Raw genomic sequence first — 26,621 nt, forward strand, 5'->3', positions numbered from 1 at the left:
TTCATCAGGACACCTAGATTTCTGTATTATTTTCTAATCTAAGTTTGCAAGATGTACATACACAAATGAAAACAAAAGCATGCACAGCTGTTTACAAATTAAAACAAAAGAGAAAGAAAGAAAATTCTTTTCTTGGGCACACTTCTAAATTCAAATGTCAAACTGATTAGTGAAAAAGAACACTAAATGGAAAAATCAAGAAGTGAGTTATTTCTATGTGTTAGCCACTGAGCTTGGACTCAGATTTTGATTCATTCTTGGCTCTGTCACAGACTTGATAAGGGACAAGGTATCTAATCTTCTTTCTGCCTGAGGCGGTAGCTCCTAAGCTGATGTGCCTGCTGGCTGCCTCAGTCCTGCCATCCTCCCCGCCTCAGCTCTGACCCCGGCTCAGCCATTTCAGTGTGAAAAGCCACATGAAAGGGTTTTGTTCTCCTCTCCCTGCTTTTCAGGTTAGTTTTCTATAGCTTTAAGACACTGAAACAGCCCAAAGCAAGGCTGGACAAACATTAGAGGAGTAAAGAGAGGATTGCTGCATGGCCAGCAGAGACCAAGATGAACAGCAACAGTCTTAAGCGAGACTTAGTTACACTGCATGGGACAGCAAGCTTCGGTTTCTCTGCCCATAGCATTGGCTTAGTGTTGGTTCTCTCTCTTTCCTCCTTACTTATCCTAGTTTGTTGCCTGTAGCCATCTTAGGTTAGGCCTGAAAATGTCTGTGAACACTTACTAGCTTTACATAAAGACCAAACGCATAAAAGCTCTAAAGGAATTATGTTGGAGGCAGCAAAAGGAGGCAACAAATGGATTTGTGCCAATAATGTGTTAAAATTAAATGCTTCTGGGAATGTGTTTCAGCAGATGTGTAAGGGTATGATACATATTTGAAGGCACTGAAGACATTATACACTTGCTCTTCATCATTACTATTAATAGGTATTTTTATAGATGCATTAACAGCACTATCTGCAATAGGATGACCAAGCAAACCACAGAGGCTTCCTTGAAAACCTTACTGACCCAAAGACAGAACTAATGTTCACCAGTGCTTAGCCACATTTTCATCACGAAGTGATTTGTTTGCTGTTATGTCGGGTCTGGAAAGAATATTCTGCTCTAGAAACGGTAAATTGGACAAATTTATCCAATCTATTCTGCTGACTGTTTGAGCAGAAAATAATAATTGTATTTGGCTGTGCCTGGGTGACATTAACGTTGATTTCCAAAGCACAAGGAATAATTGAGGATTTGACTGGAAGAAGGGCCAAATTACCTTCTAATAAGTTAAAGGTTACAAAACTATTGTAGGGGAAAGAATTGGAAAATATTTAAATCTGAACAAAACCCCACTGGTTCCCAAGAAGTAATCAGACAGAAGATACATATATTCCTCCTTTGGCAAACTATCTGGGGACACAATGCATGAGGTAGGACAGTGATACTGATCATGTGTGTTAGCAGAATGCTGGCTTTTTAACATGGGACAGATAGATGCAATTGCCCAGAAACCCCTCAGGCCTGTCGGCATGTAGGTCCATAGTATATCTGACCTGAGAATAGTTCTTAACAATGCTCATCCACCTTGCAGAGCTCACTGAAGTATCTGAACAGCAAGGAGGCACACCTCCGCTTATCTGCATGGGTGGACAAGAAAAAGATCTGTGTGAAAGAGAAGACAGATAACGCAGGGATCTGGGTATCTTCCAAGAAGCAACATGAGCCAGATAAGACCCCTCACAGCAGCAGTCCTTCTGAAGACAAATGCTGCATATAAAAACATGTATATTCAGATAATTTCTAAAGTAACCTTCTTCAAAAGCTTATACAAACACTTCATGTACATAAGAGGTCTCATTGACTATAGTAGGGCTACTCATGTGTGTTAAGCTGAGCCCATCTGTAAGCCTTTGCAGAAGAAAGCTCTTGGCGCATACATGAAACGTGCCAGTGACAATGAGATGCTGACGGTGAAGTTCTTTAAGAAAATTGGATCTGAGCATTAGGAGGGACTCACTGGGGAAAGGACTGGTGGTCAAATGCCTTACTACCCAGCTGCTACCAACAGATGGGCAGCAGTCCTCACACACTGAGCAGCTTTGACAATGCTACAGTGAGAACTGGGGGCAAGAAAGGGAACACAGGTAGCAAAAACATAGAAGCAAAGCAGCAGGAGAAGTTGCTACGAACTTTTGCATAAACAGCAATGACCTCATATGAGAGGTTTTTTTAATTCCTTCAAAATTTGTTGGTAACTAACAAACACAGAAAAAGCCAACACTTGATACAAAAGACAGGTATTTGGCAGCTACTGCTGTAGCGTCAATCACTTGACATGCAGACTGAAATATCAGAAGAGAAGGACACAGACAACCTTGAAAATATATGATTGCATCAATGGCTTTATAGAGCTGACAGAGCTGCAAGAATTCTGCAATATAAAGAGATTCACCAAAATGCATACGTAAACCTTGCAAGGAACTTGAAAACTATCTGGGAAGTTTGGTGTCAGCGGTTACCTTGAATCTCTTCCACCTCAGGATAAGCAGCTACAGAGTCTTTGAAGAAAACCAATAAATATATTAGTAAAGCACTAGAACTGTGATGCTTAGGGAGACTAAACAAACAAACCGAGGTGTATTCACTGTTGTTAGCACTATTATCAACACTCTTGTGTGCGGGGGACAAAACAACACCTCTGTCAGAGGACAGCAGGCAGATCTAGACCTGACCATCTTTAGAAAATGTTGAACAGCTGTCTTCGAAAAACCCTTGCCAACATCAGTCACACTCACAGTTCAAGTACTACATTTTCTACCACCATGTGACAACTCTGTCTCCCTGCTCTATGAAAACATAGCAAAAAATAACAAGTAGACTTCTGGAACTGTCAAGAGTATTTGAATTATTTTAAGATCCATGTAAGATTTTCCTGCTAGTTTTGTGTGCAAGATGCTCAGGTGTTACAAAGATGAGCTACAATAAAAGCTCAACAAACAGTCATAGATCAACTTCTCTTCGGTGACTTACGAAATAACAATACCACCACCACCCTGACACAAATAATTCTAATAATTTTCAATGTAGATAATAGATGTAAAAACACGAAGTTTTTATGACTCACCCGATGACACATCACATCTTAAAGGGATGCGAATAACTGTTACTTCAGCAATCAAACATTCAGTCTTGATGCTATTGTTGGGCATGAAATGTCACACAAGCACAAACATGATAATTGTTATCTGGCACTAATTACTGATATCACATATTGATGTTCTCTAGAACAGAAATTCAAGAAATTGCAGTGCAGATTCTGTGGTTGCTATCCAATTTCCTCAAACCCATGTAAATCTGTGAATAAAACTGCAGAGGAAGTAATCACATCTAATGCACATTGTTTGTGGTTATGAATGAGTCAGAGATTCTATTAAATCTTTGGTGTAGGTGGGATTTTCAATGTCTGGGTTGCATATCGAAATACTGCAGTCAGAAGAAATCAGCTCCCCCTGGTATAATCACTTTACTGATGTATCATGTAGGTGCAGCAGAATCTTATCATAACTCAGAATAGTTAAAGTATTTTTCACTCCTGGAGCTAGAAGCTCTTATAATTAGCTCTTTCTCTTCTCCAAATGTAATTTCTCCTAAGGAGTGATAAAAATAGGTCTGAGAAGAAACGAAAAAATCTATCATAAATTCTTATCAAATTCTCATTTGCAAATAGAGTTTTCAGATCAAAGTCTATAATAATTTCAATCCCTTCACAACATACTTCAATGAGTATTGAATCATTTTAGAACAAAAAAGATCCTCCGTTTCTCTTAAGACATATCCCATATCTCATTTCTGAGTAACTTTTCTATTTTAAATAGAGAAAAGCATATTAAATATATTAATATTAATAGGTAAAAAATGTTAAATGTAAATAAATCAAATATAAAAACTAAAATCTTTATTTCATGATCACAATTATAACAAATTATGTGCATGATTTTCAGTACTGCCCTATTCTGATTCCTTACAAAAGGAATTTCACTTCTTTGGGCATAAGACTATGAGTGATAAAAACTTCTGCAAACCACATTCACAGGCATGCTTACCTAAATATTTAGTTATTAACTTACTGAATGCCTGTTAAAAATTCCTAAGTGTTCACTGTTATATCAATTATTTAAGTACAATATACATGTATAAAATGTGCTCTATATATTTTACTGGTTTTTAAGCTTTCTCTCAGTTTCCTTAAGGTATCAATCTCCCTTGTCCCCCTAAACTCATGATTTTCTCTTCAAAAAAAGGAAACAAGTAAATAGAAAGAGAATCCGACATATTCATTATTTGGTCAGCTTTCTGTGTTATTTTTTCCTTTAAGTAATTCACTGAAATATGCATTACAGTGCATATCAAGGTTATATAGCACCTAGTCAAAAAAATACATCTCTTAAGAACTAATATTTCTTTCCCAAACTTTCCACTGAGACTTTTCTTCACCTGAAATAGTTTGCGTTTCTAGATTTTATCTTTTATTCTGATTACCTATAAATTTCCTAAAATATAGGCCGATGAGCAATCAGACTTAAGATGCAACAATGACACACTACGTTAATGACTCAGTCTCCCAAGAGGCCTCATCTTAAGTATCTTTAAGGGTACCATTATGATAATCTTGTATTTATTAATAAACTGAATACATCAATTGAAAATACCATGTGACCTTCCAGCTTTAGCATGTGTTAAATCAAAAGTCTACATATTTAAGTACTGTTCCCTAAATTTCAGGGCTAAAATATTAGCAGTTGATAAAAAAGGAACATGCAGAAATGTCCATGGAAATATACTTGCTAGACACTCTGCTGGCTATCATTCTTCACAGTTCAATCATGTCATGGACAGTACTTATGGTGTACTTTCATTGTTCAGTTAATGTGTCTGCACACGTAAATGGGCAAAGGATGTGTATTATGGAATGGTGAAAGGAATACTGCATTTGCCAAGTTGAACAAATACAAATGCTATTCAGTAAGCTAAAGATGGTCTGCCTGTACGACTCACAAATTGTCAGCTGTCTGTCCCTGATTAAATTCAGCTAACTCACAGCTTGGAAATGAAGGCTTGAACAGCTCCAGTATCAGGCAAATCATCGAAACATCTAGTCCCCCATTCTTCTTGTATCCTAAATGTAAAAGAATGTTATTTATAGCAAAGTACTCCCTGAGTCATTTCTTGGAATAACTGCTAAAAAGGGAACTATGGGAATTAAAAGCAGCAGGAAAGGAGACTTCATCCATCTCCTCTCTTTGTACAAACTTAACCCTCCCAATTGTTTAACAAAAAACCCCAGAATTGCCACAGAAGAAAGAAGCTTGCCATGGACTTCCTTAGGAAAACAACTTGTTGTGCTGTCTCCCAGTATTGCATTTAACATCAGTACCATCCCCTTGTCTTCTGATATGGTTGTCACCACAGGATCAGAATACTTTCAGGTCCATTAAAGAGCATCCAAACAGTTCCTCTGTCCTAATATCTTGCCTTGTCCACCTGATCCAGCTGATTCCAGGTGGATGCTTGAGTTACTTCAAGGACACCCAACTTAGAGAAGAAGAGTTAGACCTAGAGTTTTTGTGAAGTAAACATACTAAACACACAGTTTCTTAACATAAATTTCATGTATATCTACATACCCACCTTGATCTCCCTGCTAGTATTTATGAGATACATGAGGTTTTTTTCACATTTTCTGTGAGGATTCGGGCTTTCCATTCCTGACAATAAACAATAAACAATTACTTCTCCTCTAGTCTGCGCAGGTCCAGCAACTGAAAAGAATATACAGAAAAATATGGGAGAATCAAAATATTCAGTTCAGCCCCTTTCTGGTAGTGTCAAGTAAAATACATGTTAATTAATATCTTCTAGTATTTTCTGCAGCTGCTTTCAGACAAGATAAGAGTTACTTCTAGCAAGTACCTGATTCAAAACACAAGGAGTTAAAGCTGTACACAGGGCCGATATATGGGAGTTGCTTTTACAGACAGTGGAATTCTGTGAGGGTGAAAATGCACATAACTCCTTCGAGAGCATGGTATACCATGATTTCCACAAGAAATAGGGCTCACAGATCGCATCTGTTGGAATCAGAAAATAATTAAATATTAGAATCAATATAGGCTCAGGTGTCATACATTTGTGAGACAGATCAAAAGGTGCCATCCAGAGAAGGTTTTTGTCTCTTTTTTTCAATCCTGCCCTCCCCCCCCCCAAAAAAAATGAAAAGAAAACAAACCCAAAACAAACAAAAAAACCCACAAACAAACAAACAAACAAACAAACCCCTAACAATAGGATTGTATCAAATTGATTTTTTTCCCAAAACAAAGACAACTTCAAACAAATCAAGTTATACTGAAGTCCCATACTTAATATGATTTAAAGTCAATAGACTTTAGGACATAACTAAGATTTCAAAGCTTCCAGAAACTTAAACAACAAATCTGTGCAGCACCATACAGATTTACTAGCTGAGGCTTGGATGCAATACAACCAAGGCCACACCGTCCTGTTTTTGAGCCAACCAGTTGAGAGATGTCACTCCTTACCTCTCACACAGCACGATGCAAATGTCCCCAAACTACAGCTCCCAGCAGCTACAGTGTCTTCTCACAGCCTTCCCTAGCACTTTCATTTCCAGGTTTAAAGTGGCTCAATGGGATCAGCTCAAAACTTTCTACCCCTGCTGACTCATGCATGTCCTTAGACTCCGACATACTGAAGATTCAGATGTTCAAGAGCATTTGGGTTGCTAAGACGTTGAATCTAGGCTCTTATGGTTTGGTTGACTGACCTGCTTTTAGTCAAAAATAATATATCCATATCAGCATGGCTCTGTTCGTAGTTAATAAGCCCTACCTCTGGCCATATAAGCTCAGATGTAGAGTCACATTAATGTAGTTAGAGTTTTGAGACCCGAACCAGTGGCTGCACTGACATCATATGGCCAGTTAGGTGCTAAATCAGACCTCACTGGCTTTTTCCCATCCTTCCCTTAACACAAAATGGATGGATAACGTCAAGTAACTGACACTGGGGACCTGATGCTGAATCCTTTTGTGCATGTGGCTTTATACAACATCTGAAAGCAGTCTTGTTTACTTCAGTCTTTGGAATTTACCTTTCATCAGCTTCCCAGTACAAATATGAGCCTCATGAATCAAACAAGGGATAAAAAAAATAAAGGACTGGTACCATATTAACTTGGCAGACTCACTTGAATGTTCTTGAAATTTCTATTTTTCTTGCAACTTAGCGAAATCACCTAGGAAATTTCTTTATATATGTCTGTTTGACGATGAGTTCGAGGCAAAACAAGGAAGGTGAAGGAAAAAAAAAAAGAAAAAAAAGAAAAAAAAGTCAAAAAAAAGAAGATATCTGGAAACAAAAGTAACACTTTCAAAACATATGCCACTTTTAAGAAGTAATTACTGTGAGGAGTTTGTGTGATAGTCTAGTTACTCTTTATTTCATTCGCTTTCCAGAGACTCCATAGTCTATAAAAGGACTGGAAATTCCTATAATGAATGCTATAATGGAATTTATTATGCCAGCAGAATAAAGCTTGTGTCAACACTTCCATTAAGAAATCTTGGTTTTAAGAGTTCGTAACTTGTCTCTATAAATACTGCATGCCCCACTTTATTTCTGAATAAGTAAAAATATTATTGTCTCACAGCATTACATTTTCACAGTGATAATATCCATTTTAAATGAATAAAGATCTTGATTAACAAAGACAAAAGAGGGAAAATAACCTTACTGCTTTATCACTAAACTGTATATTTTCACAACCGTGTGTTGGAATTTTAAAACATATAATGTGGGTTTGGGTTGGTTTGTTTGGTTTTTTTCCTTTTATAATTTAATGGACCACCACTCAGATTATTTCTGTGGAAGGAGATTAAACAGGTTTTATTGTTAGATTTTTTTTTTCCCCCAAACTCATGTCTGTTACAAAATTATGTTGTGGTCCCAATTTGAAAAATGAGACTCTACGATTAGTGTGGGGGATGAAGGAGAAAACAGTCCCCATACATCTGCAGAAGCAGATTAAATGGCACAAATGGAATGTGAGCAAATGTACCATCCTTTCTCCGTTCTACCTTACGTGCCTCCTGATTACTGTGACAACAGCAAATCTGATGTTGCACCGGAATAAAGCAATGTTCAAAGCTTTTGAGCTGGTACTTGCTGATTTATGGATTTACTTGAGAAATCTTAACTTTGAAAGGAGAGAAGAGACCAGGTGCTGTAAGAGCTATAAAGCCCAGGCAATTAGACCAGGGGTAGGGAGCAGCTTTCTTCTTGTTGCTGAGCATAAGTGTAAAATATACAGCATGGAAGACTATGTTTGACACATTACTTTCCATGTAATTTGCACTCTTTACCACTCATTCTTTTGTTAGTATTTATATGCTTTTTGTTTTCATGAAACTACTAAGAAGATCAGAATGATAGCATAGCAAATTAATAAAAATATTGAATGTACAATGTATATTGCACACAAGAATATATGTTAGGAAGACAAAGCTGATTTCACATAAAAGGCAACAGCTGAAACAGAGACACATGGAGCCAGGGATTTTTTTTACATTAAATGAACAAAGTTTAGCCTGTGAACGCACAAATAAGGAAATGCACATATACATATAAAGAAGTGTCAATTATCATTTTGAAACATCAATAGTAGACTCCGAAGATTTTCAATAAGCCAGTGCCAGTCTGGAGTCACATTAATAATTTCATGTTATATTCAAACTCCATGTAGTTTGAGACCTTTTTTGAATTATACCATTTTAGATAATCAGCCTCAAATGTTATATTCTTACTGATAAGTTTTTACATTTGTAGCTGTCAAAAGGAGTATAAATTGAGATTTCTAGCAATATGAGGAGTGAGGAAGACAAAAAAGATATTCAGAAAAACATCTGGATACTACAAGAAAGAAGCTTGTCATGTCTATAAAGAAGACTGATAAGTATAAAATTCTCTTAGTTACTTCAAAAACAGTCCTTTAAAACAGAAATAAATACCATGAGTAAATTCAACCAAGAATTAAAATGGCTGCTAGTGAAATATTCAGCATGGATTTCTAATATATTAAAGACATGGTAAAGTGGAGGAAAGACATCCGATCTCGCTTTTTTAAGGATTATGAAAAACGACCAGAGAGGAAAACTACTCATTTCAATCCCATTAACCCTCATATGTCCAAATAATCCATCGACAGTAAAATGAGTTCCTCATCATCCTTTCAGGAATAGGTGGCAAGAAACAACTGGAAGGAAGACAGAACCACTGAAACAACAATTATTCCTGAATTCCTGTCTTTTCAGGCAATTCATGCTGTAAAGCCCAACCTTTGCTGGACTATACTGTCTCTGCAGCTGCTGAGACACAGACAAACCCACAAATTTTGGAATCCATTCTAGGCTTCAGATGGCACAATACTAGTCCTACTAATTTGGAAAGGACTAATGAAGATGCACTAATGAAGATGTGCTAAATATATATATATATATATATATATATATATATACACATTTCTGTTTTAACACATACCTGGATTACTGTGGGAAAGCAGACACTTCTACCATTATGAATGCTGGGTGCACCATCCCAGCACTATGTGGGGTAATTACCTGGGTGAACCACAGTCCTTCCCTTGTGTGGTAATGCAATTACGTGCCGAAAACTTCCGCAATTCCATTTCCTTTTCAATCTGTGTACCCCTGGGTTCATCTACATCGTATTATTCCAAACCATCTTATAACAAATAATGTCATATACAAAATTGCATTTTGTGTTCCATATTCAAAATGTAAATTGCCTTGAATAAAGAAGGCACCATCACCTACATCCAGCAGGGTAAATTAAGAAGGGAGAGTGACTTGCTCAGCATTATATCGGGCATCAGTGGCAGTGCAAGGAGTGTACCACTCATTTCTAGTCTGATAGGTTATGAACTTGAAGGAAGGGAAGGAGTGTTATTATGTTAAACCTGGAAGCCTAGTCTTTTCTTATAATAGCACAGAATCTGTAGTTCAGAATCGCAGCCTCAATTTCTCTGTTTCCTTGTAATGCAGGAAATCTTCAGTATTCTGGTCCGAAAAAAAAAAGGAGGAGAAGCTTTCCCATGCAAACTGAAAGGGAAACTCTTTACTATGTAATCTATTTATCTATTGGTTCATTAAAGTCATTTCTGGAATATCACAAGATACAAAATATGCATACATTTTAGTTTAGAATATACCTTTATCATCACAGAAAATTTGATTTTAAAATCACTTGGAGCTCATAATAATCTAACTGCAACCTTGGCAGAGAGTACATTAAGCAAAGATCAGTATTAATTTGGACAGTTCTTCCTTTTTCATGCTAGTAAAAAAAAAGATTACCATTAAAAGGAGCTCTTTGTAACAAATATTCATACTGATGTTCTTCCATCTTTTGTGCACATACATCTGTGAAGGAGCTGTACAGGTGTAGCACGATGTAAACAGTGTGATCTGCTGTACACAATCTATATGTTTAGGTATTTACATGCATTCCCGCTTCAAAAGCACACTCCAGCTCTAAACACTGTGCAGGCACATCCATAGAAGATCATGTGAGAAACTGAGCAGCTGGCAGGCTTTGTGATGGGACCCCCTCCACTTCTTAAAAATAGAAGAAAATAACGTGATCTGGGGATCTGCACATTGGGGCAAATGTCAATACGAAGGGACAGAAAAGTATTAAAATTGGATATAAAAGGTCTCCAGCCCAGCTCTCCCATACTGAAGAAGCACATGGCAATAGCACTAAAATTTCTCTTTGCTTCAGTGGTGTCTCACACCAGAGGTGAAAAGGTACACGGGTCGGGCAGCACCACGCAGCACACAGCCCTTCCCTCAGTGGGTCCTCCGTGTGCCTTTGTGCCTGCCCAGCAGTAAAGGGATCTGTTTGTGTTTGCTATTGGGTAAATGAATCCATATTCATATGGCTGACACAACTAAACCGAATGCCAAGATATATGGAAATGGTCTTAAGTTCTTTTTTAGCGTCTCCTAAAAGGACAAGGGTATAAAGGATGACAAGGGTATAAAGGACAACAAGGGTATTAGGTGGGGAAAAAAAAAAAAAGCTTTCCAACTTTAGGTAAAAAAATGAATATGCCACAAGAAATAAAGAGATAATTTTAAAGATCTCTTGTAGAATGAATGCATGTTTTCAGGTTCTTCCCACATGAAGCAATTTATTTCACACATGGAAAGCTCAGGAAAATGTACTTCACAGTATGTACCTCTGCTCAGCAACTTTGCTAGACCTCCAACAAAAAGAGAAAGTTCAAAACAGCAGAAAAATACATATAATGCCTCCGATTACCAAAAATACTACACCCACAGTAAAAATGAAATCAAGCACAATAGGCTAAGGGAACACCAGGAAACTTAACACAGGAAACAGAAGACTAAACTTTCAAAGTAAAGATGTAGTTGATTGCAAAGTGGGAGAAGATTGCTAAGAAATGTACCTGAGCTAGTTTTTCAAAATTAATTTCCTGCTTGCTAGACTTGATTCTTAAAGTACTTATGTCACATAAACGCCAATTGCAGCAACTCACTCCAAGTGCAGAGGCTTAGGATTTGCTGAATTGAATAGTAAGAGGCTGGAGCTGAAAAAGACATGCTACAAGGATTAGGAAATAGCTAATATATTTGAATGTTTTTATTTAAAGCTAAATATTAGCCAGTTGCTCAAGTCACAGTAAACTGATATCACAGACCTGATTGTAAGTTTTTATGTATGTTGTATCTTTTAAGCAAATGCTCAGTCTCTTGAAGTCTTCCTCAGCCATGTGCAAGCACAACCAACTCTTGTCAGTTCACTCTTGAATGGCTTTTCAGAAAACAGCAGCCAGCCTCTACAAATCCCTGCTCCACCTTGCAAAGTTTTCCTCTATGCTTTGCAGGTAATAGGCAAAACACAACATGAAACAGGAAGAGTTGGAGTATTTGGTTCATTGAATTTAAACACAGTGGGTGTCTCCTTTTAATTTATTAAATGCACATTCTACAGTCAGCTTGAATCCACTACAAAAGCTGTTCATTTTTTCCTTGCTGCAGTTCAGGTCGCCAGTACACAGCTTTTCAAGCTGAGGAAACAATACATTGGCCAGGCCTCCAAGAATTGCAGCTTACTCTCTCCAAAGTAAATCTGTTTGCGCAGGACAAAATGTTTATGCTCAGGGGCTGCAAGAGCATGATGACTGCAAACATCATGAACGCTCTTCTACCTCCTCTTTTGTAACAGTATCAGTGATAAAACCCATGGATCAAACAGCATTACTGCAACTATAGAAAAGTTCATTTTTCAAATTACTTGACCAAAAGCCAGGTGCAGCAACCGAAAATCAAACAGTAAACTTTGTCTATAATCCCACTATATAATCCCAGAGTCAGAAGCTTGCATAACATGACAGAATTAAGTATTTTCAAGTATCCAGGTGTTAGCACTTCCCAGTACTGCCTTTCTTTAAGACGGAAGCAACCATCCGCTGCTTCACACACGGGGTGCTACTTCCAGGCTGAGCCTTCCCCTTCACACTCTTTCTCCACAGGCCAAACTCACTGACTGCTGCCTCCGAGCCACAAACTTTGCCATTCAACTCCAAAAGCAGTTGTCTTCCTGACAGGTCTCTGAACATTCCCACCCTACAAGAAGCACACTACAGCTTAGTCCCACCAAAGCCACCCTTTGCTTCACTGTCTCAAGAGTTCAGTCCCTCCGTATCCAAGCTTGCAGTTCCCAGCCGTGGGTAGTGGTTGACAGGCACAGTCTCCATTGCCCACTCTTCCTCCTACATTGTCTTTAGACTGCCTTTGAAAACAATCAGGTTTTAGCAACTGAACAAACTACCAATGGACAAATTAATGCCCACCAACTGAGTTATAACAAACGCTGGATGCTCTTGTAGCTAGCACTGATGCAAAATGAAATTCACCAGCTCAAGCCAGCATTACGGCTGAAGCATACCACTGTAACTGCAACTCAGACCAAGGATGGACTCTTCCTGATGGCAGGATGGCAAAGACAGTAAAACATACAATGAAAAGAAGAAAAGGACGGGAAAATATTCTGACAAAGCCTTCTACTTCTTTTATGACCTGACAAAGTAATGATGACTAGAGAGAACTGTGGGAGTCGAGTTTCCTTCTAGAGCCTGAGAGAAGCTATACCTCACCACACATCAAAAAAAACAAACAAAAAAAATCACACAAGACAGCACGTTTGGTACTCAGGTGGGAAGGCATAGCAGATCTCTCACAGCACATCCTCTGCCAGGATCCCCTCTGTCCCTGAGGGCATACCCTTGCGAGGCCAGGCAGGAGTGCTCCTGCCTTCGTGGCCTTCGTGGAGACTTTGACATAGGCGCAGGTGAGGCCCCTTCAGCCTGCCAGAGTCCAGGCACCCAGTAACAGGCAGCCACGCTTGCATTTAGCATCTTACACTGCCAGGCAGACTCAGAGCAGTGTAAAACTCCACTCATTTGCCTGCAATGGAGAGGCACCCCCTGGCCCTTCAGAGCTCCTTAAACAATGAACACCATCAATTGGCTGTCTTGGTGAACACCACACTGAGCCTTGCGTTTAGTTTCTTCAATCTTCCCACACCTGGGTCCCTTTTCAAAGATACGTTCCTGCCCTCGTTTTCCTTTTGCTCGAAGGGGGAGTTTTCAAAGGCAGTAATAAATTCAGACCCCACAGCCCACTGGCTCCCAAGAGGTGCTAGGTTCTTACCTTAAAATTGTGTCCATAAAAAGTTCCTTTGGTTCTTTCATTTTTCATCTATAGAGACTCTGAGCCTTTTTATTCACACAGACTAACTGCTGTTCTTTGCTTCCTAACTTTCTTAACTACACTGATACTGATCTGAAACAGCCAAAAAGACTGAGTGTTTCTACTTTCTGGGGCCCATTAGCACAGCTTGAAGGCAGGGAGAAAATGCATAGGTTCAGGCTCTCTAGATTCACTACTTGTATAGCAGAAGGACATGTAGGAAAAGAATATATAAAAGTGAAAAAAGCTGAATATTAGATTATAGGATCCTTATTTTAATCTTATTACATTTTCCTATGAGAGGGAAGGAAATTTAAGTTTTAAGAGACAAAATAATCCTAGCTGAGGAATGGGAGTCTGCCAATTTGGAATGATTTCTCTAGCCGTTTTCCTAAAACTTAAAAATAAATCTGTGCCTGGCCTCTTCTTTTGCATTTAAATAGGAGTGCTTTCATGACCTCACTGCTTAAAACTGTCCCACAGGTCACAGAGAAGAAATTTTTCAGTGCAGCAATCACTCAGAGTGACCTTCAAGGAGACTATGAGGGCAGACAAAATTCTAAAATCCATTAAGGCTACTTAAAATAGTTGGAAACTAAGTCACAACATTTAAGGCAACAATTTTACCCTGCCACACAAAGTGCTTTGACATGATCAAGTGTGGTTAGTATAGCAGTGATAATGTTAATGTAGGTACTTTATAGAGTAAATTATTTATATAGAGGACCTTGTTCACCGCTTTCACACTGGAAAATGTTTCCCTTACTGATTTAAATGCCACTCTGGAGCATGGGCAAGGGGAAGAGCAGCACTGCTTAAATAAATATTCTATTTGTTGTTTCACATTCCCATGGGTCAAAAAGAATTTATAAGTATTGGGATAGTTTAACTAGCTCTTCATTCCTTCTATTTTTTTTTTTTTTTTCCAGGAAGGGACTAGGATGATGTCATTCACCTTTACATACTCTCTCAAATAGAACAACAAGGACAAGTCAGTCTTTGAAGAAGTGGATCCTTTCCACAGTTGAGTCCCAGGGGTACTGGTCCTCACCACAGCATCCTGTGGGTATTTATACTGTGTACTGACCTATCTGTGAACTGGTGCTTATCATCATCCTGTGTGGCACCTTTCCTGGCATTGCTGCCTCTAGAAAACATGCCATGACATTGCTTGTGAACTCTATTTGCAATTATGAGGTACTTTTTGTCGGGGCAAAGTACCATTAACAATTTGAGAGGAAAATGGCTACGTTCTTATGGGCTATGCAAAGCAAAACTAAAATGCAGAAGGATTATTAGGTAAGCTATTTGGTAAGAGTTCAAAGGCTATCACTTATACAAGAAACTTGATCTTACTTGAAAAATAAAGGTGTGATTTCACACAGGATATTGGCCTAGATATATGCCTCTTCCTATCAAATAACATATGATTATTTCACATCCTTATCTTCAGTTTTTAAGTTGAAAGTAATGGTTAACAAAGCAGATATGAAGCCTTAGAAACCTATTCTGGGAGAAACTTAAGTAAAAGAATTTGTCATCTATCGGATCATAAACATTACGAGGCAATTCGATGCCTAGGAACATCCTTATGGCATAAGAAAATACTTGACCCTGTGCTTATTCTTAGTTCTATGGTGATTTTAATATCTCAATGTTAAGATATAGATTTAACGTTGGTGGAAATTGTACCTATGCTAATCACAGAATGGTTGAGGTTGGAAGGGACATCTGGAAATCATCTGGTCCACCCTCTGACTCCAGCAGGGCCACCTAAAGCAGGTTGCCCGGGGCCACGTCCAGACAGCTTTTGAATACCACAGAATGTTAGGGATTGGAGACTGGAAGGGACCTTGAAAGATCATCTAGTCCAATCCCCCTGCCAGAGCAGAAACACCTAGATGAGGCTACACAGGAAGGTGTCCAGGCGGGTTTTGAATGTCTCCAGAGAAGGAGACGCCACAACCTCCCTGGGCAGCCTGTTCCAGTGTTCTGTTTCCCTCACTGTGAAAAAGTTTCTTCTCGTATTTAAGTGGAACCTCCTATGATCTAGTTTGCACCCGTTGCCCCTTGTCTTATCATTGGTTGTCACCAAGAAGAGCCTGGCTCCATCCTTGTGACACTCACCCTTTACATGTTTATAAACATTAATGAGGTCACCCCTCAGTCTCCTCTTCTCCAAGCTAAAGAGACCCAGATCCCTCAGCCTTTCCTTGTAAAGGAGATGCTCTACTCCCTTAATCATCTTCGTGGCTCTGCCCTGGACTCTCTCAAGCAGTGCCCCGTTCTTTTAATATCTACAAGGAGACTCCACAATCTCTCAGGGCAAACTCTGCCAGTGCTCACTCACCCTCACAGTAAGAAAGTGCTTCCTGATGTTCAGAGGAAACATCCTGCTTTTTGGTTTGTGCCTATTGCCTCCAGTCGTGTCACTGGGCACCCCTGAAAAGAGCCTCGCTCCATCCTCTCTGCACTTTCCCTTCAGGTATTTGTACACATCAATGAGATTCAAGCCTTCTCTTCTCCAGCTGGAACAGGCCCATCTCTCTCAGCCTTTTCTCATACAAGAGATTATCCAGTAGAACTTAATGGACTTTTGCTGCACTCTCTCCAGTATGTCCATGTCTCTGTTGTACTGGGGAGCCCAGAACTGGACAGAGTACTTCAGGTGGAGCCTTACCAGTGCTGAGGAGAGAGAAAGACTCAGCTACCTCGACCTGCTGGCAGCACTTCTAATGCAGTCCAGAACACCATTAGCCTTCTTTGTCACAGGTGTGCATTGCTGGCTCCTGTTCAACTTGTTGTCCCCTAGGACCTCAGGCCATTTTCTTCAAAGCTGCTTTCCAGCTGGGTGGCCCCCAGCATGTACTGGTGCCTACGGTTGTTCCCCCACAGATGCAAGACTTTGTGCTTCACCTTGTTGAGCTTCATGATCTTCCCATGAGCCCATTCCTCCAACCTGTCAAGGTTCCTTTGGACAGCAGTGCAACCCTCTGGTCTACCAGCCACTCCTCCCAGTTTTGTTTCATCTGCAAACTTGCTGAGGGTGCACTCACTCTGCCTTAACATTCCTATCATTAATGAAGATGTCAAACAGGATTGGACCCACTATCGACCGCGGGGGCACACTGCTACTTATTGGTCTCCAACTAGAGTTTGTTCCACTGACCACTACCCTCTGGACCTGACCGTTTGCCCAGCTTTCAATCCACCTCACTGCCTGCTCATCCAGCCCGCACTTCATCAGCTTCTCTAATGTAGCTGTCTAGCTTAGTTTCATGAACTGCATTAATAAATCCTTATTTTTACAAGTAGAAAAGGAGCTATATGACTTTGGCATTAACATGCCACACTGCCAAACTACTGGAAATGTAAAATTGCCAAAGTTACTGAAAGGAATTCCTCCCAGCCACATATTTCCGTTGTGGTTTAGGCCATAATTTTGTCTCCTTTACTTGAAGCATTAGCAACTCATCTCTGTTTAGAAATGGCTACACTTTAAAGTTTGCTTTTAATAATTCTTGAATTATTGTTACTAACAGTAAAAACTTCAGCTTTAAAAAACAGGTAAAATCTTAATTTATCTGAAACTGATTAAAGAAAAGGACAGTATGCCAAATGTATGAGAAAAGATTTTCCAAACTGATCAATGCCTTTGGGATAATGAAATGTGTAGAAGGAAAGCACGTATAGCATATATAGCACATTAACAATGCTTTGTAAAAGAATAATTCGTAACTCATTTTTTAATCCTTCCAGCAACTAAATAGTTTGTATGACACTACTACTTTTATTGAACACTTCATAGTGCATGGAAGTGTGATGCTTTTCATGTGTAAATCATCTGTACTTCATTATCCTCCTGCCTTTTTGGTAGTGAAACAGCTAATCTGCCCCTTTTGAACACATTAAGATCAGGTGTGGCAAAGGAAACCAAGTTTATGACATTTATGAAAACTATCTCTCTGGTAGGCAGGGTCTGTGCTGAATTTCAGGTCTCTTTGATCACATCACGCAGAAGACACATTCATTTATTTAACTGGGCTGTGCTTTATGGCCACTGATGTTATGGGCTGTAATTCAAACTCTGGCTAAAGGAGTCCCAAACTACTGATTTGTGGAATTTGGAAAGCATACTGTACTTGTACGCTTTCATAAACTTTGACCATTGCCATGAACAGAGGCGAGAATGCTGAACTAGATGAGCATCTGGTCTAAAGTAACACAGACCTTTCACTTTTTTCTTATTCACAGACTCCTAATTTTTCATTATCCATAACCAATTTTCTAAGTGGAAGCCAGCCCGTGTCCGAGGACCACATGCAGATCATATCTCTCGGCAACACCTGCAGACTGCTCCCCAAAGAGCCAGATGCCATAGAACAGTCAAGAAAGGATGCCCTCTCACCCTGCCCCCACAGACAAGAGGTGATTGTTTCAGCCTATGTCAGAAATTTGTGCTTAAGCTCTGAGATTTAACTGCACAACATAACAGGAATGAGACTGTTGTTATGGTTTACTAAATGAATCAGAGCTCTAGTTGCTTAAGCCTCTGGATGAAAAAGCTTTCTTATAGCTCAGATATACCTTGTCTTTCAACACATCTTCAACACGAGACATGAAAAGTAGCTAAGTGGGTCACAGATAAACAGACTTATTTTTGAGACTTTGCACATGGGGCATATGCTTTCTGGGGAGCAGTGGTGAAATTTTGTACATTTGAATTCCATATGCCCTTTAGCAATATAAAGCCTCCTATGACTTTGCAATAACATGAAGCCTCCCAAAAAAGCCATTTTCTGCCTACCATCACCTCACTGTAGCTATGTCAAGAGTCTGCTTAGAATCTTTAAGGAACCACACAAGCATAAAGATGCTGTATGGTAAATAGATCACCTACTTTCGATCACTGAAGAGTATATTAGCCACAATAAAATACATGTCACCCTGAAGGCAGAAAGAATCAGAGGGTCCAGTCTTTCAACACCTGAGGCCATAGAGAGTTATGTGTTTATTTTACTGTTTTCAAGAGAAATTATTCAACTTGTGACAAAAAGATACACAATAAAAAGCAATTAGTGAGAAGGGAAAAGCAATCTCTCTTCTGAAATTGTGGAAAAACTTGAAAAGAATGAAATCAAAGCTTAAACTTTTTTTTTCTTCAGTCTCTAAATGAAGCCTTATAAACAAAGTGGTGCAGTTAATTTTACTGTCTTTTGACTTACAGAGTTGCTAATTATACTGATCACTATGTGATGCTGTTCTTCAGAAAAGAACCCTGAACATCATGGCCTTCTCTGGCCCTCTCTTAAATGAGGTTCATGCAAGTGCTGAGATCCCCAGGCACACTCCACAGATGTGACTGAAGTAGGACAAAGTGAGACAGAGAAACAAGTTTTCTTGCCAACCTTGTTAACTTATCAGGAGTCTGAGCAGTGAAAGAAAAGCAAGTTTACTAAGAGAGACGTTGTTTGTTTCTCACTCTGAACAGGAGAGACACCAGAAGGAAGCTGGCTTGGATCTGTCTTCAGCACAGCAGAATATGAGGAAGGCAGCACGGGCTTGAGTTGAACTGGCACTTCTGTCTTTGCTTCACTAGTCAAAACAAAAGCTTGCCAAATTTGCTATATGAAAAACCATTCCAGACTGCAGAACTTCTCGAGACTCTTATCTGAGAGACGTTTTATTCAGAAAACAGTCCTGTAAATAGGGTATTCCATTGATTAACTTCATGCATCTAACAGAGCTGCGTCAACTAGGAGGGCCAGACTTTGACTCTATATACAATGAAGGCAGATGAGCACTTTCAAAAAAAGCTCTCATCTTTCTCCCATGACTGAGCTGTAAACTTATTTTCTTTCAGCAATCTAGGGGAGTTGCAGGGAAGCAATAGGCAAACTGTGTTCTCTGAAAAAGCTTTGTCCAATTTATGCTAAAAAAGTAGCCATATTTTTATTCTGTGATTTTGCAGACAAACAAACAAAACCACTTTCCCTGGGCTTAAAAGGTGCAGGAAAGGACTTTGAAAAGTAAGTTTTCTGATAAAGCATCCCATGCAAAAAACTATACAAAGAACAAACTTACTCAAACTAAGTTAAATATCATATGACAAGCAGCATCAGAAGTTTGTCTACTTAGCTTTAAAGCTTAGTTTGAATGAGAATCTTGCAATCATGATTCTTTTAGCATCTCTGCATGAGGTTTTATGAGAAAGCATTTAACAGTAGCACTACTACTGTATCTTCAGAAGTCAAACAGAAAGCGTTTCCAATTTTTATTTCCAGAGCTTAGTGCAATCAAAATAAGACTATTTAAACAGCTAGCATCTGAATAGCAAATTTATGAGTTTCAACACAGTCTGCCATTAATAAGGAAATCGGGTAACAGCTTATGTTGAGTGATGCAGTAGCTATAAATAAGGTAGCTTTGTGCTTCTGTCTGTCTTTCCCCTCCACACACTCTGTTGTGTCATCCACATTTTTTTCCCTCCTGCCGAAAAGGAGCCGCGGGCAGATGGGCAGACAAAGAACAAGGAAACTTAAAAGACTTTAAGAGCCAACAGATCTGCAGTTAACGCCCTTGGTGACTAAAGTTTTGATGCTGCTCCACATCACTCCCATGCTGGCCACAGCTGACAGGAGGGTTCCAGGAATGTGAATATCTACAGAATCCATAAAAACAAGGCTCACCATCAGTCGGCATCTCCCCACCTATTCCTCGGGGAGGAATAATTTTAGCCAGAGACGTTCATTTGGAATACGATAAAAACTCCAAAATGCAGCCTAGGCCATTTGGATTTTGTCTGTTTGCAGGAGCTGCTTTATTCCACTCCGCTGTTTCCACTGCTCAGGCCCATTGGAAACAGTCACCTCCCGCTTTATCCCCAAACACTGCTGCTTACATGAATGCAGTTCAGCAACTCGCGGCTTAAAACAGGCAGCAACAATTTAAGAAAATCTCCACAAAGATGTGAGATCAAAGCTTACAGCTTCTATTCCAGATGGAAAATCATGGGCTTTCTACCCACTTTCGTCTGTCTTTTTCTACACATACAGTGTCCTCGGCATTCAGCTGCACTGACCTGTAAGTGTGAAAGACACCGCTGTTTGCTTGTTAGTAATTCACGGTTAATATCTTCAGTTAGTTTTTACCATGCCTTTTTCTTAGAAACAACAGAATGTAAATAATAATAATGAAGCAAAAGCCTCAGAGGAGCATTTCTTGAATGCTTTGTATAATTGTGACTATAACAAGCCTCAGCTCACCTTGAGGCCCCAAGAAGTTGATGCTCCTCAAAAACACCTGACTGAAAAATTTCATCTTTGGGGAAGAAAACCTTGAGAGGGAGAAATTAAAACCTCTCAGTGAGGGAAATTTAAGCAAACCAGGAGAGGCAGAGTTAGGCAATTGTTTCTCTAAGTACACTGTGAAATAATCCCTTTATGCTAAACCGTACCTACCGTTAATTACTACATTTATCACTTGCAATTCTGAAGTATTGTATAAAGTATGTTTTTAAAAGTTTAAGGCCAAATATTAGAAAAGCGCAAGGCATCCCAGTTAAACCCAGGGCCGTGTCTCCCTGTGTCATCCCTCCTGCTGGCCGAGGATGGCCATGTCCCTGGGCTGGCAAAGCTGCCCAGGGAGGAACATGTCAGGGAGATACGGGCCTCGCCGTGGGGCAGCTCTCAGCAAATTAGGAGACCAGGATCATCAGCACCATTTCTTTCTTGTCCTTGTCTGCTCTGTTTCCCCCCAGCTCCCTGTCCGGGCCCAGCCCACCTACTCCCCCTCCCCTTCCTTTGACTCGTCCCATGTATTTTACCTCATGTCACCCTTTCCTAAATCCTGTCCTTTCAAACAAGGGACCCCATCCATGCTCTTCAAGCTAGGGAAGAGGCGGAGTGCTACATTCCCTGAGCACCTGAGGGGAGGGGGAAAAACAAGGTCTGAGCAGTGGCAGTTTGAAGACACAGCTTCAGCGTGGAGCCAAGCACACGGGAATGAACTTAACAACGGACGACAAGAGGACAGAAAACAGGAAGGATGGTGATTTTGGATCTAGATGACAGACACAGCACTGTGAAAACAAAGGTAAAGAGCGAAGGCATAAGGAGTTCAAATGCAGCAGTTCAAACACAAGCCATTGGGAAGGAAACTGGTGCAAGAAATTGGCAAGGAAGAAAGTAGGTCAAACCTGGGGGTAGGGACAATAGAAAAAACATAAGATTTTTGGAAAACATTATCCTCCATACCCTGTGTATGGCTCTAGAAACTCCCCACTCCTCCACTGCCATCAAATACCTGCCCGAAAATGAATGCCATGCCGTCTTCCACTAGCAGGTCTACAGAAAGGACAAGACCTCTTGCATTTCCTACACCAGAGTTTTCTGTAACAGATTTACATTTTTCAATTATGATGCCAGAGTCTATGATTTCTACTTTTAACTCAACTTGCTTTTCAAAAACGCTTTAAATCACAAAAAAGGGGACAATATTAAAGCAAAAAAAAAGCCCCAACATCCCTGCAAAACACCCTTTTTTTCTGGTCAAAGACTTAAGGTTCAAGTAAATCAGGTTTTTTGTGGAGCTGTAATTCTGCATTCTGATACAGAGTTAATGTTCAAAGTGGATAATTATATGCCACATTTACACCAGATATTTGACTTTGGGGCAGAACAGATCAGTTTAAGACAGAATCAGAAGCCACCTGAGAATTTTCCAGAACTGATATCACAAAGTCATACCAACTTGCAAAAACGTTCACATTTTCATGAGAACTCATTTTCATGATGGAAACAATAACAGAAGGTGTTATTTCAATTTAATGGCTTCACATGCACACAATTTTAAACATTTTGTATATTTATACAAATAGCATCACATTCTTTTTTCCCCCTTTTTCTTCTTGTGGATCTACAGGAAAGTAGAAGTAATAAAGCAAGTGGAAGCCTTGGTAACAGAAGACTCTTGTTTTCATAACTGACATTCAAAATGGTAAGTAGAAAATCACCCTCTTTAACTTTTCCTGTTATTGTATATTGGAAAGATATAAGATGCAACCACACAGAAACATTTATTCTCCCAAAATTAGCATTATTACTTTATTTGGTGATTCATTACAATCTGCAAATCCAATAGTCAAAAAAATAAACTAGGCATAATGTTAAAGCATTTTACAAGCAAAATACTTTTACTGTTTCCTTTTCAATTTGCATAGGGTGGGATAAGTGTATTGGTTAATGAGTATAACGTACAGAAGAACAAAACCATAGTTCATCAAACTGTACTGAAGAGTGAGCAAACAGTTCTTAAACAGCTGTAACCTTCAATGGAAAACCATACACTTCAACATTAACAAGGTGGCCTTCCCATGACCTTGATGCATCATGAAGGCTGCAAGCCACTGGGCTGCTTTTCTTACATTGTAGATCATCCTACTTTAAAGAAATTAAAGAGTTAAACAAACCAGAATGCATCTATCTATGCTCATTTCTTTTCTACCAGAACAAAGGCCAGAATGGAGGGAGGGAATTTTTAGAGTCAGCTTCTGAAACCACTTAGAGTAATGTCTGTCTCTCATATTTTCAGTGCCATGGAGCTAGCAAGCTTAGAGCTTCATCCACACATCCCTGTTTATTATTACTGTGCATCCAGGTAAAAAACTATTTTTTCACTGTGTAGCAACAAACTGCAAAGAAATCATCATGCTCCTTTCCCATTGTAACCACATCTCTGTTACTCTGTTACTCCAGCTGTATAAATCTGGCTTTAAAGTCTCACAAAGCTAAAAAATAGTTGATCTAGGTTGTAATAAAAAAAAGAATATTAAATACCTTTGGTAAAAATAGATATATTTAACAAGTTTAGAAAAGCAAATAGTTATATTGTCAAAAGGAGAGTATAAAAATGTACACGATAAAAAATAACAAACAAACAAAAAATCATCAGCCATAGTAGTAAGAAAAAAGGCGCTGTTCTTTTCAATATTTGCTTCCTTAGCTCACGTTATTGTCCAGTCTTCTTTCTAAAAGGCAGGAGCTTTACTAGAGCATATGGAAAAATCCAGTCCTTCCTACCAGCATTAGACAAATTAAGTTTGATTGGGAACAATACAGTCTGTTTTACCCCAAGTTTATACAACAGAGAACGCTTCAATTTAGAGTACCTAGGAGTAGTTGAACACAGAAAGGAAGATTTCAGGTGTTTTCAACCAGAGGCCAGATGTACTGGAGCTGTAGAAATGCGACAGCCAGCAGGATCAAGTCTCCATGAAGTGAGCCTTCTAACTTTATTTTTACTCCTAAATTATATATCCATGTATTGTCAATAAAATTGTGGGGGACAAAAACAATACATATATTTTAAATCCCTCATTGATGCCTTTCTCCCATCCTTTCACTGGGCCTTCGAACAGAGCTGTCACACAACATATAATCCCAGTTTGGCTTCTCCTCTTTTTAGAGCTCACTGTGAATCTTGAAGACGGAAGATCCCCAAAGCAAACAACTGAGATTACAGGAGGAGATAATGCACAAGCCCCATAATAGAATCAGCCATTGATTGAATGTGCTTTGAAAGAAAACAGCACAATTAAATAATTTTTATCCTTCAGTATTCCCTTTGCACACACAGTCACACTCCTCATGGTGTTCCAAGGGTACATCTGTCAATGATTTATGCAATCCTCGGACGCCAATCCTCGGCTTCAGCTGAAGAACCTGAAGGAGAAGACAAGCATCAAGAAAACAGTAAGTGCTTCACCGCACACCTTGACTATGAGCTAGATTCCACTGGAAACACACTGGATGACAGGAAACCTATTAAAAGAAATAGGTTTTCCTCAGCTGAATTTCTTCATTTATTCCACCCACTAATTATTATATCTGCTTTTCTCTGAAGCCCTGTATGAATTTGATTAAAAATGTTGAACAGATACTTGCTTTTTTCAAAGAAGAGTGTCTTGCAGATTTGTATTTCTACTTAATTTTATTTAAGGCCTAATGGTACAGTTAACCAAATGGAATTATTAAATAATTATATCATAAGTAATTTAGGTACAGATTTACAACAATGGAAATGGACAGATATCTGTTCCTTCATAAAGTTCACTTCTACCACTAGAGAAAGCTGAAGAAGGAGGTGTAGTTGGGATGTGTCTGAACTGCACCAGTAAACAAATACTGCAGGAATGACTTAATAGTTCCACAGAAGAATACTTTAACAAGGAAGGTATTACGTTTTTTTTTATGTAACACCTCATTAAAATGGTAAAAAAAATACTATTAGTGTACTACATAAAATTTTAAAACATTAATATTTGTGCATTCCTATAGTAGAAATAAATTCCTTGGTTGGATTTTGGTATTTCCAAACATGCAAATGTAAAAAAAAGGGCGTACCTCATGGTATTTTTTGGTGACTTTTGTTGGTACACATTGGCACTCATTGCAACTCTGATGACAACAGGCACAGTTTCCACCACAGCGTTTGACCAGAAGACACAATGGCCAGAAGATGGTGTCAGTTCGCTTCAGCTCCTCCCTCAGTGACACGGAGAAGTTGCGAGGAGTACAACTATAGAGCCGCACCTCCTCCTTGAGGAGGTTGAGATCGACCACTGCAAAGAGACAAACGAAGTGGTGCTTTTCTGATTCATAATCCAACTTCATCATGGTAAACCAACTTCAGCAATGCAGAACCCTTGAGGAAAGTTCGTTTTTGTGCAGGTGGTACAGGTTCAGCACACAAGTATAATACTGCCGTTAGATTAATACCATGAAAACTAAATCAAATGATTATTGTATAGGAGTATTCACTAGTTATTTATAGCCCTGGAAGAGCTGGTTCAATATAAACAAAGCAAGCTTTGGCTACTATATTCCAATAAATGTTTTATCAAGGCAACCCTAATGGAGTTCCCTTTGTTCATGCTCATACTCTGAGCTCTAGTGTTGTTATTCTATATTAATTTTGGATTGAAGAAACACACACAGAAATTAAGAATCCTGCAAACCTCAAAACATATTTTTAATTCATTCACATAAAGCATTCAAACTTCTTCCCTGCTAAAATTTCAGTTATTGCTTCTTTGCAGTGGTGGTGTAAATATATGGAAGAATCAAACCATTTATATCTAAGAAGAACACACTTCTATGCACTACCAACTTCAAAAAGTTATTTGTCATCAGTGAATACTGTACAGACAACAAATAAGTCCACAAGCATGTGTACCTATATAACTATTGGTACACTCCGTTTTTCCCTTTTTCCTTCATAGCAGCATATATATGAATTTCTGTTGCTACTCTGGGTTTCATTTTCACTTGATATGTCTTAAATAAAATACAGGTCCTCCTTATAAGCACCTAACTTGAAGTGCAAGTTAAAGATATTAATACTTGGCGCCAGTTTCCCTATAAATTGGTTCCACTGTATCACACTAAAGCTTCACTATGCCAATGGTTGAACAGCAAGCTCATGAACAGATCTGAAACAGGGCAAGCTCCTTTAGGTTCACCTTAGCTACATAGCTAAGACAAGACAGGCCTTGAAAGAATCTGTTAAGACTGAAAAAAATGGGATTGGTTTAGTGAAAAAATTAATACGTATTTTTCTTTGGTGAAAAGGAATATAATTTCATTTATTTTAGAAAAGCCAGACTCTAATGATCAGAATCTGGGATCTTTTGTCTGAATGGTTTCTCTCCAAACCTACCATCATCGAGGAACAGAAATAATGGTTAATTCA

At 39.0% G+C, this 26,621-nt stretch overlaps 1 protein-coding gene across 1 annotated transcript in view; it reads right to left on the bottom strand.

Annotated features, from left to right (window-relative positions):
- Positions 1–23,011: 23,011 nt before the first annotated feature.
- PDGFC (platelet derived growth factor C) overlaps positions 23,012–26,621 on the bottom strand; it is a 132,288-nt gene continuing 128,678 nt past the window's right edge. Inside the window, exons 5-6 of the mRNA XM_065634071.1 lie at positions 25,274–25,491; positions 23,012–24,592 (exon numbers count right to left, since the gene is read on the bottom strand). Coding sequence (XP_065490143.1) covers positions 24,476–24,592; positions 25,274–25,491 — 335 coding nt within the window. The 3' untranslated portion in view covers positions 23,012–24,475. The remainder of the gene's footprint in view (positions 24,593–25,273; positions 25,492–26,621) is intronic.

The sequence above is a fragment of the Caloenas nicobarica genome, chromosome 4, assembly GCF_036013445.1.
Source record: "Caloenas nicobarica isolate bCalNic1 chromosome 4, bCalNic1.hap1, whole genome shotgun sequence".
NCBI classification, from domain to species: Eukaryota; Metazoa; Chordata; class Aves; order Columbiformes; family Columbidae; genus Caloenas; species Caloenas nicobarica.